We start from the raw sequence: 14,393 nt of genomic DNA, 5'->3' as shown, positions 1-14,393 counted from the left end.
TATTAAACATTTGACATCATATTTAGTATCTGTATCTTGTCTAATATAAAAGCACTATAGTTTATGTATCTAGTCCCTTCCTGTTAGTACATACCATGTTTCTAGTTTTCTGGTAAACAATGTAATGAGCAATGTCTTTACACATAATTAGTTGAGTATGTCCATGGTATTTCTTTAAGCTAACCTTTTGGAGGCGCCTGGGTGGCTTGGTCAGTTAAGCGTCTGACTTTGGCTAAGGTCATGATCTCGTGGTTTGTTAGTTTGAGCCCTGCATCGGGCTGTGTGCTGACAGCTCAGAGCCTGGAGCCTGCTTCAGATTCTGTGTCTCCCTCTCTCTCTGACCCTCCCTCACTTGTGCTCTCTCTCTGTCTCTCAAAAATGAATAAATGTAAGAAAAAATTTTTTTATAAAAGGTAACATTTGGAAGTAGATTTTTTTGTGTGTGTGTTGCCTAGTGGCAGTTTTTTTAAATATGAAATTTATTGTCAAATTGGTTTCCATACAACACCCAGTGCTCATCCCAACAAGTGCCCTCCTCAATATGCCTCAACCACCCTTCCCTCCCTCCCACCCCCCATCAACCCTCAGTTTGTTCTCAGTTGGAAGTAGATTTTCTAGGCAAATGCAACAATTTACATGCCTGCCTTCAAAAATGAACACCTAATTTAATTTAGATACTTAAAAAAAATTCACAAATCCACATGGTCTTCGACTTTCTTTTGTAATTCAGTAATTCTCTAAAAACAAAATCATAAAATAACTTTCTGGCTCCTTTCATCCAAATTTATAAGATTTTTCTGTAATGATACTTTCGTAAAAAACTATTACAGAAAATCTTTATAAGTGATTTCTTACATGTTTTGTCTGTAAAACCTCAATGTTTCTCTTTGTGATTATAAAAAGGAAGTTTTAAGAATTAAACGTTTAGTAGACTATGTGAGAAAGGAGATACTAAGAATGTTGAACTGGTAAAGCTGTGTGGCTTTGAGCAAATTATTTAACCTCTCTGAATTTTAGTTTTTCTTCCTACTGTCTCAGTTTTCCGGGGAGCTCTTGTTTTTTCTGCCTTCTGCAGTTGCCTAAGATCTGGGGGCTGCTCTTCAAATTGTACTTATTTGATTTTTGCTTATAAAAAATAGAGAGTTCTTAAAAGTAATAGACTTTAATTTTGTTTTAAACAATCACTCAGTTTGGGCAGCGTGTGAATATGGATAGGTATTCTTTTTTTTTTTTTTTTTTGGATAGGTATTCTTTGACTTAATTTTGAATTAATACAATTTTATTTCATGGCTACCTCGTTGATTAGTTGAAATTCCCACAGGAAAAAAATAGCTAGTCAATGTCATGTTTATTGCTATAGTTCTTTTGCAATTTACAAATACTCATTTATGATATAACCTGATCTTTAACAGTTATACTTCTCTGCAGTCAGTACAAAGAAAGTTAGTTTATATTTCTAGTTATTATTTTAAATCAAATTACAAATAACCAAGTCAAAGAAATTTCTCATACTACTGCCTGTTGAAATATTTATTCTCTTTTTCTTTCTTCTCTCCCCTAATTAGAACTCTGAGATGTGGTTCAAGCGTCACAGTATTGCTATTGGAGAGGTGCCGGCCTGCCGTCTTGTCTACCGCAGACAGCTGACGGAGGCCAATGTAGAAGAGATATGGAAGTCTATGACATTATCATAGTATGTGCATTTGATATTAATGAGAACTTTCAGTGTTTTTTTTTTTTGTGTGTGGTTTGCTTCTCTACTACTCTCTGCATATTTAATTTTTTGAAATTATGTATTAAAAGCTTAACTTTGCATTTGCAGCTATGCTGCTTAGCAAACATAATTTAACTGAATTCTGGGAATTTTCTCTTGTCATTTATAGGACAGTTAAGAATAGAAGTTTAAAAGTTCTTCAACTTTCTAGTAACACTGAAGTTTTATGTTTAATGAAACACAGTGGTAAATTTCATCTCCTAGATACTTGCTGTACTGTAGGTAATTAAGGTAAATGATGTTACAAAGCATTTTCTTTCCCTCACAAACGTGTACTAATAGCAGTTTCTCATCATTGGATAAGCTATTTTCTGTTTTTATTGTGTCTTATGAAATCTTTTTCCTGGCATTGAAGGTGTTATATTAAATTAGTGAAGCAACATGTTAATGACCCAAGGATCTTTTAAATTTGTTTTGTCATATTTAGTTTCTAGCCTTTTTGCCAAAGATTGTATAAAATGCCTAAAAGCAGCACATTTTGAAGATTGATCTTTTACATGCCGGGTTTTTGGGTAATAATGATTTTTTAAAGTAATTAATTATCATACATCTTTTCAGTTTACAGAAAGTCCTTGGCCTGGATTCTTTGGAAGAAGTCTTAGATATTAAACTGGTCAACTCCAAGTTTATCATCCATAATGTATATAGTGTGAGCAAGCAGGGAGTTGTCATCCTTGATGACAAGTCAAGTAAGTGCATAAAAACCACTGTGGTCCCATTTGATCCACTATGCTGGCTGCACAGCTCCCTCAGCTTCTTTTTGACCATTCCTCAAACCCTCAATGAAGGTACCTCCTCAGTATGTATAGCCTTCTCTCACTTTCATGCCTTTTAAATGATTGTGTGCATAAAGGAGATGTCATGGAAAGTCAAAGCCTCAGCACAGTCCATCCAGAGGCTAGTTCAATGTTTGTCACACTGGGCATTAAGTGGTTCTATATTATTCACAGAAAATCCCTGAAAAGTAGGTAAGTTTAAGACCTGAGTGCTTAAGTCAGTTAGAACTGGGTCTTGGAGATTAATTTTAGGTTTCAGGTGAATTTGACTGATTTTAGGTTCTCCCCGACCTTTTCATTATGGAGTCTCTGTGGTAGATTTTCCAGAATAGTCTTGGTTTATGTCGGGTTTTTTTGTTTTTTTTTTTTTGTTTTTTTTTTAATTAATAAGGGTAGTTCTGTAAATGCTGAAGGTGCTTCAATTTTTTTTATACCTTTTATTCCAAGCCAGTTTACAAATCAGGAAAAAAAGACATTAGGCAGCTGCCTATCCTCTTTTTTTGTTTGGAAAAATAAGGTCATGGTACCCATGGTGGGCCAGAATCCCCGAACTGATTTACTGATTTTAAAGCTTACTTCGCTTGGATCAGGGATGGACCAGAATTAGATGGGTTTTTTGAATAGTTCTTCCTTTACTTCCAACCCTTGGTCCTGGAAATAGCTGGAACTAGAATGACCTTTGGATGTGGGAAGATGCTATAGTACTTTTGGGTTTTTATAAATTATTATTAAATTTAGAGCTGGAGTCTCCTGGGCAACAAGATGGAGCTCTACCAGAAGGAGCCTCAGCAGCTGTGAGAGGGGAAGAGGTTTTTCTAGGCCATGTTTCCTGACAGGAACAGAATGTGTCATTGAAACTTGAAACACTTCTTTCATATAGTCCCTGTATTGGGAATGAAGGACATTAAGGAAACAAACGAATTTGTGACCTTGTGAGTTGTCAGGTTAATATCAACATATAAAATTAACTTACATAGAATGATGGAAGTATTGCCTTTGAAATATATCTAAAATCCTTCCACATTCTTTGAGTGCAGCAAACATGAATACTTTTACCTACCAGTTAGATGACCAGTCATCTTTTGTCTTATCAAGTTCTTCAGAAAGAAGAGCCTCAGGTTCATTAGATCTAGCACAGTTCAGCCAGTATCTTTGCAGTTTTTAGAAAGTGGAGAAGGGGAAGCATGAGTGATGGTCCATCTCATCAGAGGTCCATCTCATCAAAGGAGGGGAGAGACTCCAGAAAAAAGGCTCAGCTGGGACTTTTTGTAGCCGTGTTAACAATTATTATTTTAATACTGTCCAAAAAGAGGTAGCCTATATTAGTATGTCATTAGCACTTTCTTGCCCTGAAACATTTTGAAAATTGAAATGTGTAAAATGATGCTTATATTGGACATTGGACATACAGAATTCACCTTTTTTTTTTTAAGCTGTTTGCTGAACTGAATTCACAAATACAATTGATAACTAATATTTTTGCTTTTTCTGTTTTTTCTTTTCCTTCTTTAATTCCTAGGATAACTGATCTGTTAGTTTGCTTCTTTGCAATAAACTGTCAGATGTATACTTTTCACCAAAGCTTCAAAAGGTGCATCTTATCCTTAGAGAAATTTGTAGGCATGATTTATAAAAGCATATTGGAACACTGCTGCAAAAGAAAAATTTCCATGTTTTTAAAACATTCGGCTATATTAATAGGTGATTTGTGGTTTGCGATTGGCAGATAGGTTTCATATTATTTGGGCAAGTTATATATTCTTATGATACTATGTATGTATATAATTCTTTGAGTTATATGCAGTTGAGTAAAATACCTTCTTTTTATTTTCATTTCTCTGCAGAAGAACTTCCTCATTGGGTACTGTCAGCTATGAAGTGTTTGGCAAATTGTAAGTACTAATTATCCTCCAGTTTTATGAGATTAACAGAAATTAGTGCCCTGAATTAGAAAATATTTTTGCTCAATGGCTGAACATTGATTTGACACCTGTGAGACTGGCAGTTAATTATTTTGGGACTTGTGTGCTTTTAGTGATGAATTTGTGACTCGGTGAAAGGGCTGAGTTATAGAACATTTTTAAAGGTATTTTGTGCTTCTTTTTTCTAGTGCATATAATCACACTACAGATTTGCCCATACTACTACTTCTGACTGCACAGTAAAGAAAAATTAGTAGTATTGAATATAATATTGTACAGATAGCTGCCTGTTGACCGTTTGTACATTTTTATTTCTAAAGCATGTATTTTATTCCTAAAACATATATCCCTAAATATGCCCTATATTTACATCTCCATTTGCTCAGCAGCTCCTATCTACTATTGGCTTTTTATAGGGCACCAGTTGAAATGGGAAAGAAATATTTTAGACTAGTCTGACTGATAAGCAGGCGGTTTGGAAGGAGAAGAACTTGGCGTGCAGAGAAACAAGAAGGGATGTTTCAGTAATTGGATGTAAAACGAAGGGGCTTGGATCACAATGGTCCTTCTGAGGATTTTCATAGGCACCCACAGTCCATTTCACAGGCATGTGATATCCACGTCATCGGATGCTGTAGGCACTGTGAAAAATGTATTATAGTATCCCACTAACATTGCCATTTTTTTCTGGGGATTTTTTAGAAGGGTTAACCCAAAGAAGGGATTCTAATAGTTAATGGCTTAACCCAAACAAGTGATTTTAATGAGAAGAATTCTAGTTCTTTTGCTAATAGTGGTGACATTTGGTCTATGAGGCCTTTAAGCCTCACAGATGGCCTGAGAGAGGTACCTTTTGGGTAGAACTAGCATGTACAGAGACAGGTATAATAAAATTTTGAGTTAGTAGACTCTGAATGATTTATTTAATTGATGTTAGTTTTGTTTGATTATAGAATGAAATTAAGATAACCAAGCAGCTTACTGTAGGTAATTCCAGTCATAATATGTGGACAATGATTATATACTATCATTCTGAATATGAATACCAATTATTAGCTTGTATGAAGCCCAAGGTTCTCTGTGTTTAACTATTAAATTTTCATTGGTTTTGGTTAATATTTTGGGACGTCTGAGACATAGAGTGGTTTTAGCTTGGGAGAGTGCTTTTTATTATTCCCAATCAACCATTTGAGGTAAATTAAATTTAAATTATATCTTTGGACAGTGTTGGCAATGACGAGATAGAAGGTCTAAATGCAAAGTTAAATTACCCATTTCTAAATTCCTGGCAAACCAAGCATTTGGTAATTGATGAACTGGGAAAGAATAGAAGAAGCCAGTATGACAAATCTAGGCTATAATATGTTGTGTAATGTATATTAAGGTGGGATTATGATACAGATTTATCAGTGATCAAAACGTTGTGAAGAGTGTAACTTTTCCTGCAAGTAAGATGTATACATAAAGCCACAAAAACTTCTGCAGGAATATTATAATAATTGGAATTACTTATTAATGGAGAGGAAAGATGTAAAGAGCAACTTAATAATGTTCTCCATGTGTGTCGTGGTGTTATATTATTAGGTGGAAATTCTTGAGAACAGGGACATGTCTCACATGTATCAAGTACAGTGTTTTACAGATAGTTGGCATATCCATAAAAATGCTTATTTATGTTTCAAAGACAAAGTGACCAAAAGGCAAGAATATCCTTTTGAATAGTTTTGTGACATTATTAAATTTTCCAAATGCTCCTTGGCCCCTTGAGTTTACTTTGAGTCTATCAAAGTGATGACCTGTTACTTATCCTTCTTATCCTTATTGAGTCTAGGTTCCCATTACAGTCATGTAATAGGGAACAAAAAGGATAGGCTGGCTGGTTTATGTGATATTTTGAAGGCTTCTTGCCTCCTTTTCTGTAAATTTCCTGCCTACCTCTTTCTCTGAGGCCCATTGGTAGACCATGTGCACATAGGCCTGCATTCTTTCCTTGTCCAGCCTCATGGTTGGCCACAGGATGATGAACTGATACTAAGTATAAAACCAGGTTAACTGTGTCTTCTTTGTGCATGTACATTGCATTCAATAAAAAAAAACAAAAAACAAAAAACAAAAACAGATACAGACAACTCTTTTCCAAGATCTGTCAGGAATAACATTTATAAAAGCTATTCTGAAGTTCAAGATGATTAAGAAACAGAAGATCTTAGAAATATGGCCTCCTCTCATGGGGCCTACTATGCATTTGCATTTGTATGGAAACTGTTTTTGTTTTGTTTTTGCATATTTTTAGCAAGAATGATGAAATGTTTGTTCAGGGATACAGCTGCTTACAATCAACCGCATACTTCTCTTGGGAGGAAGTAATTCACGGCATTATGGATTACTGAGACATTAAACTAATTGTTTCAATCGATGAAGCTTGGAGTATTTCAAAGGAGGAAGCAGGCAAGAATGATGGTTATGTTGGCTGCTAGGTTAACATGGTACCACACAAGAGTCTCTCATAATTTTCATTATTTTAGTCAATCAAATTAAGTTATTTTATGACAAGTGTATACAGAATATTAAAAGGTGAGAGGGTTTTTAAGGAGACCAAGAAAAAGCCATTTTCACTTTGTCCCATTGGCCTTGGGATGTGAAGGCCCAGAATGTTTATCTGTTCTTTTTAGTTTGATCCTTTCTCTTTAGTTACAGTGGTGCTGGAGGAAGGCTTTCTTTTAGTTTTTACTGGCTTTATCTTTCACTCTCCTCTGAGGGTAGAGCTCTGTTTGGATCTAGTTGTTTAGTCTTGTATTCTGCTGGCCCAGAACCGGCCATTGCACTTGCACTGCTTCTCCCTTCCACGCTGTCAGAGCAATTGAGAAGACTGGCCAAACTCTCCCTCATGAGGCTACTTGCCATTTCCCCAAGGCATGGGCAGCTCTGGTTTGTCTCTCCACTTGACAATGTCAATCTGTAGTCTGTGTGTGGATTCTTGGGGGCATTTACTGCTATATCTGTAGAGGGCTAGGCGTTTCTTCTTGTTCCTCTTTGGTCCCAGATACAACTGGATCTTTGCCTTGCTGTCTGCATGGGATATGGCTGGGACCACGTTGTTCCAGGCTTTTTATTGTTACCCTAACTTTGGAATATGCTTTGCCTGATACACTATCTTTTAAAGGTTGGTTGGGGATCACATAGAGTTTTACAATCAAAATGAATCACAGGACCCAGTGTAAAATCTCCTTTTTAGAATATCTTTATGAAAAAGAGTGTAAGTTTTTATTAGTCTGAAATAATTTAGTTAGAGGCAGACATCGATTAACTCAACTCTGATTCTAGGATTTCATAATATAGCAATGACAAAATACTAAAAAGCTTTGAAAATTGCTTTATAACTTGTCTATTACATATGTGAGATAATTATCACCTTGGTCAACTGTCAAGCCTAGGAAAACATCGAATATTTCAAACAAAATAATCATTGTCTACATTTAATAAAAATGCCTTTCAGAAGATGTAAAAGAAAAGAGTGGGTTTCTCTTAAAATGCAAGTAAGCCATTGATTTTCCTCCTTGTTTTATAATAGATTTCGATTTAGACATAAAGTATTCATGTAAGCAAATGTATAATGTCCTTTTAAATAACATCAGTTTTCCCCATGAAAACTTTTGTGATCTTGACTATCTATACACACCATACATATGCACAGAGACTAATCCTCATAAGTGATCATCCCAGTAATGTTTCTTCTTTCTCTCTTTCTCTTTTTTTAACAGGGCCTAATTGTTCAGATTTGAAGCAGCCTATGTATTTAGGATTTGAAAAGGATGTCTTTAAAACTATAGCAGATTACTATGGTCACTTGAAAGAGCCTCTACTTACATTTCATCTTTTTGATGCCTTTGTCAGTGTATTAGGTAAGTTGGAATATAATGAACGTGTGTCTGTATTATTGATATGGAATCATTTCATTTTCCAGTGTCTTGAGATTTCCATTAGTCAAACCTCCATAGCGTTTCTAAAATAAAAATGGATGAGGTGCTTGCCTGGTTACAGTCCTGCTCTGTGAAGGAGGAAAAGAAAATGGTTAAGCTCTGTTAAGAAGCTGAAATCAAGGACCAATAGTTTTTACTTGATAAGAAAGAATAATATGCTATGTGTCACTTTTGTGCAAAACAGTACAACTTCTTTGGTAGAGAAGAATGTCAGTTTGATATTGACTGTTGCAGTAGATCTACTACTCTGGATGTGCCTTTATGAACAGTCATGTATGGGAGACAGATTTTCATTTAGAAATCTAATTTCTTTTCATAGAAGGAACAGGTTTCTGTAGGGCTATTTGTTATTTGTAACATGAAAAATAAATATAGTAACTTTATCATTCTCTGAAACTTGTTACTGTTCTTCACATAGATCTGTATGCCAGAATTTATAGTGTCACAAAAGCAGGGTAGAGAGGAAAAAAAAATCAATGTTATTGCTGTAGGCCTTTGTGGTATTGTTCCTTTCTTCTTGCATATCAGATTTTCCTGTTGCTATTGTGATTGTTCAATAAATATTATTCTTTTATTGTTTGCTTTAATGACTGATCATTGTGTAGATATCATACTCTGTTATGTAAATTTGTAGGAATTTGCATGCTCTTGTTCCTGAGTACTGGGGGGCTTAGCCCCCTGCCCTGCCCCGCCCTGCCCTTTCTTCTGCTTTCCATCTTATTGGAAAGTATGGATGCTACCATAGAAAATACTCATAGTATGAGTAATTTACCTGATCTCATAGTACAGTACTTTAAATTTTAAGATTCTATAAGTTTTCTGATAAGAAGAAACAAAGTACAAAACTATAAATCATGCGCATAAGAGTGAGTTTGTTTTTAGAGGGATTAGTATTGGGAACAGATGAAAGGATTAGGCCTGTTACAGGTGTTTGAGACCACTGGGCTGTCTTGGTATTTTGTTTTCAACCAAAGAGGATCGAGTGCTTATGTCCTTTTGAACATTGTACCTAATGATGAATACTTGCTGTTGTTTAATATGCATTTGGACTCATTGAGTAGATTCTTTTAGCCACTCACTGCCATGTGCCACTGGTAAAATAAGAATTCTAAGGACTGGAATAAAAATTACTTAGGTTTTCTTTTCATTTTCCATTTTCATAATGTTATGTAGTAAAAATGATCTGGTTTGGAAACACAAGTACTTGGAACTTTTTTTGGAGAACAGATTCCAGTTTGAATCAGCTGTGTTTATGACATCACTGGTCTGTTCTACCACAATTGTTCATTTTGATCTCTGCTAGGAATTAAAGCTGATTATTTCCAAATTGATGTCAGAATCAGCCTCCTTCTAAAGTATCACTTATACAGGGTTTAGGGTGGAGAAGGATGGATAGATTGGAGAATTTTGGCAGTTAAGTATCAGCAAGAATAGACTAATGTGTGCAGATAGTCAAGATTTATTATCCTTCTCTGATCCAGTCCTTCTCAAGTGAACATGTTTGAGACACCTTGCATTGAAAACCATATATTTTAGATCCTTATGTAGTAAAAGGAGAAATATAAGGACATATAGATTATCATAAATTTGATCATCATTTGATCAATGAAGATCATCTAGTATAGTAATCTTGTTAAGAGTCTGTGGGAAAAGGTGTTATATATAGATATGTGCAAAGCAGATATATAGGTTGAATCTTGGTGTGGTTGACTCAATTCTTCAAACTTTTTGACTTACTTGGACTGCAGTAGGATGCTATTAGATTAGATAAGTAAGTAATAAAGTAGGTAATCAGCATACTTTGTGTAGCACCTAAAAATCCTATAGCATTTTCAGTGGAAATAGTTTTCAGTTTAATTAATGGGCTTTTTTGAGGCTGATTCCTTTGCTTCTAGAATGAAATAATGCTAGCTTGATGTAAAAGTTGTGACCTTGAGAGCTGTTAGTTATTGATACATGAAAAAAAAAATCTAAGAGTTCTTAAACAAAAAAAAAAAAAGAAAAAGAAAAAAGATTTTTTGGAGAAATGAGAATTATTCTTTAATCACTAGAAAATGATTTAATTTGGGTCAGCAGTCTGACCAAACAACATAGCTGTATATAATAATAAATTTTCATTTCTAAAATGTCAGTTTGTTATTAAGATAGAATTTGGCTGACTCTTAAGTGGGGTGAATGAGATGGTATAGCATCCTTCACTCCATTCCATGTGTACCCTAAAATCCACTGAGCTGTGTAGCTTGCTGTAATTTGTCATATTGAGGAAAAATGGACACCCGTAGGAGGCACAAAAAGGCATAGCAGCAGGGGATGGTGTTTGGACAGTTGAGAGACTTGTGGGTTGTATAATGTTATAGTCTTAGTTCCCAAACTGGTGATCTCTGGGCCAGATCTGAGTTATAAATACATCTGATTTGACCTCTGTGTTTTGTTTTGTTTTGTTTTGTTAATGTGTATTTATTTTTGAGAGAGAGAGACAGAGAGAGATGGAGACAGAGTATGGGCGGGGCGTGGGAGAGGGAGACACAGAATCAGAAGCAGGCTCCAAGCTCTGAGCCATCATTGTGGCTTGAACTCACGAACTGCGAGCTTGAGCTGAATCAGACGCTCAACCGACTAAGCCACCCTGGCACACCGACCCCTGTGTTTTAAAAAGAAAATGTAATTAATTGCCAAACTTTAAGAAACAGGAAGTTCAGGTAAGAATTTGTAAATTTGTGAAGAGAAAAAGTGGAAAATGTGGCTGCTCTGGGCTTGAATTTACATGGGCACCAACTGTTGCATCTGTGTGGCTAGTGCCGCCACTAGAAGGAGCAAGTGTTCCAGGGACACAAACTCCAATTTGCAGTGCTTCCCACTGCTTCTCAGACTCTCAAGCTAAGTTCACTTGACTCTTTGCTCATTTATCCCTTTTGTCTGCTCCTGCAGGCACTTGGGCTTTTGGCTCCTGGTTTATTTGCTCAGAGGCTGGAATACTGAGTAGCTCTTTCCTGCTCTCTACCTTCTAAAATGTCAAGTTTAGAAAATGCCATTGTAATTCACTAGATTGATCGTACACTGGATTATCAAACTAAATAGCTGAGATCTTCTATGTATTTTTTAAGCCAGAGACACCTATAAGGGTTAACTTTCCAATCTTTGATTCTTTTGTCTGATGACTTCTCAGATATCCTGTGGAGCTATATGCCATCATGGACTTATTACCTCTTGTTATGTTCTTCAAGTTATCTTAGGGTCTGTGTCCCATAGTAATTCTTAAGGGAAAACAATTCTTTTTTTCAGAGAGTGCCTGGTTGGTGTGCTTGACCAGACAGAGGGCTCTTGCCCATGTTAGTGCAAAGTTCTTGCTGGTGGTTCTCTTTGCTCTCAGAGCCCAGGGCTTATGGCTGGAGTTTTTGAAGATGTAGATGAGCCAAGGTAAGGATGTTGAATCACCTCCAAATAAAATGACTACTGTTAAGTTAATTGCTGGAATAAAGTGGGGTTAGCTGCTCCTTAAAGATAGCAATTTAGGGAAGTGCCTAGGTATTTCTTGGCTATAACAAAATATCTAAGCTGTTTGTAAATATACCAGTAATCACTAGGATAGCTGATAAAACTTCTGGGGGAAAAAACTTAAGACTTTTCTCATACCATTCATCAGGATAAATTCCAGCTGAATTAGAGAATTAAACGTAAAAAATGTACATCTAAAATATAGTTGATGTTGGGTGGGTGAAGGACTTTCTCAGCCTGAAAGCAAAAGAAGTCATAAAAGTCCTATAGCAGTTTGGGACTCTTCATGTAGGAAAGGGCATCATGTTGTGGTAGGTGAATCTGTGTCTACTTTTAAGCAATTCAAAGACGACTTGTTTGTGTTTCCTTAAAAGCCCCTAGAAAAATAGTCTCTCTTGATATGTCTTTCTTTAGGCAGGGAGTTCTGACCAATTGATGTGTAGTCTGAATTCTTTTACCTTAGTATAAACCTTATCCTTTTTATACCTCTTCTCTGTGAAAATGAAACTTTTTTTTTTTTATTCCTTTCGTTGTTCGAAAACTTGAGTCTTCTTGAGTTTCTCCTTCCCTGGCTGAACAGACTCGATCCCCCTGGCCTTTTGGGGAATGCTGGGCCCTTTCAAAAGTCTTCATATTTTACTATTTTTTTTTTGAAGCTCCCATAAGGGTTCGCTTATTGATAACATAGCATATATTAGTAGAAATGCCATTTCTACTTTACAGAAATAAAAATTTGTGTTTGTAATGATTTGAGAATGGAAATCTGATGTAACCACTGGAGAATGGGAAGGAGGGTGACAAAGGTAGTTGTCATACAAAGCACTGACAACTCTGAAGCCTGTCATGTGATCTTCATGGCTGAGGTGTCACCTAATCTCTAATCATAGAGAATATTATTTTAATTTTACTTATTTTTATCATAAGGAACACTTGGATTTTTTTGAGTATTCAATTATTTATTCACTCATCCTTCATCACTGGGGCTAAATAATGAAATGTTTCCCTGATTGAAAAAGTCTCAAAGATGAATTATTTGGTGGATTATTATGGAAAATTATTATTATGGAAAATTATTTCATTATTTTATTCTTTTTTTGTTTGTTCATTATTTTATTCTTGTTTTACCAATGGAAACATCTCCAAACTCAAGAACTTGGTTTGTTCACTGAGGTGTACCCACTTAGATGACTCACTCTGCCTTTCTAGACCCTGGTTTTTTCATTGGTAAATGGCAGTAATGCCTACTATATTTGTAGATATGAAAACATGAAATTTAAAGTAGTGGGTTACACTTGTTTTCCTACTAAGTTTCATTTTTTTTGTTTTTAAAAATACAAAAAAAATGGCAAAATGTGTAAATTAAGATAGGATAATCATGTTGCTAGCTAGCCATATCTTCTTTCAAATGATAGCAAGATTTTTTTAATGTGAAACTACTTGTGATACATCTTTATAATCCATGATTGGGATAAGCACTAGTATATCATTCTGAAATGCAAGAAATGAGTTACCTTTGGGGCTGCCAAAGGTACTTGTCATTTTCTTGCAAAGGAAGACTCAGTATTTTTATGGTGATGTTGAGGTTGAAGAAATGATGAAAGATGAAAAGTTACTCTTTTAGCTTTTGTTCAGCAAAGTGAAATTAATCCAAAGAATAAAGTAGTTAGTCTTTTAAACTCTTTGGTTATAAAATGAGGAGAGCCTACTAATATCCCTCAGGAGCTCTTAAAACCTAAAACACCCCCCAAGAAGCTCTTTAAAATCAGTAGTAGTTTATGATCTTGAAGAATCCAATAGTACTTGTTGAAGATGTGTTTTGAGTTCAACTGTATACCATCATGTGTATTTTAAAACTAAATTATCTTGCAGTCATTTCCCCGAGTTCTGTAATGTGCTTTTGTCAGTAACATTTTATGAAAGAAAATAAACGTAATGGTCAGCAATGAGAAAGAAGTTAGGAAACAGAGAAATCAGATTAAACTGTTTTTGAGAATCTAAGTATTCTGCATGTGTTTGAACTGAGGAAAGCATTATGTCGCACTCCAACATTCAAAAGCAGAACTAAAAGTGAGTCCTGCTTTGACATTTGGACAGATTGAAAAATAACATCCTTGGAACTGGTTGCCAAGAAGGACTGAAGTATTACAGGCGCTTCAAATCTCAGCTTTTCCCCATACGTCTTCCCTTTGATCATATTCATACTACTTCATAGATGACCCATGTGCTAAGGATTTCCACTCCTTACTTTCATCCTCTGTCTCCTGAGCTCTGACCAGAATATCTCTTTGGCTCTGGCTGTGTATTCCTGGATGTTCGTTATACAAGAGCCTTGGTTCAAATTCAGGAGTCTCTGTAAGCCACTATTTCAGAAACTGTGTGTTGGATGTGAATTCTCTGTAGTAGAACAGTGTTAAAAAGACAATATACATAGTAGGTATATTTGTAG

General features: G+C 35.5%; 1 protein-coding gene across 2 annotated transcripts in view; it reads left to right on the top strand.

The window, feature by feature from the left end:
• Positions 1–14,393, top strand: part of DEPDC1B (DEP domain containing 1B) — an 84,609-nt gene that overhangs the window by 38,737 nt on the left and 31,479 nt on the right. For both annotated transcript variants that reach the window (XM_043590869.1, XM_043590879.1), the window contains 4 exons: positions 1,566–1,693; positions 2,333–2,463; positions 4,395–4,442; positions 8,234–8,374. In XM_043590869.1, the coding sequence (XP_043446804.1) occupies positions 1,566–1,693; positions 2,333–2,463; positions 4,395–4,442; positions 8,234–8,374 (448 nt within the window). The remainder of the gene's footprint in view (positions 1–1,565; positions 1,694–2,332; positions 2,464–4,394; positions 4,443–8,233; positions 8,375–14,393) is intronic.

This window comes from Prionailurus bengalensis, chromosome A1 (assembly GCF_016509475.1).
Source record: "Prionailurus bengalensis isolate Pbe53 chromosome A1, Fcat_Pben_1.1_paternal_pri, whole genome shotgun sequence".
NCBI classification, from domain to species: domain Eukaryota; kingdom Metazoa; phylum Chordata; class Mammalia; order Carnivora; family Felidae; genus Prionailurus; species Prionailurus bengalensis.
Note: the sequence above shows the minus strand (reverse complement) of the source record. Positions and strands in the feature narration are given on the sequence as shown.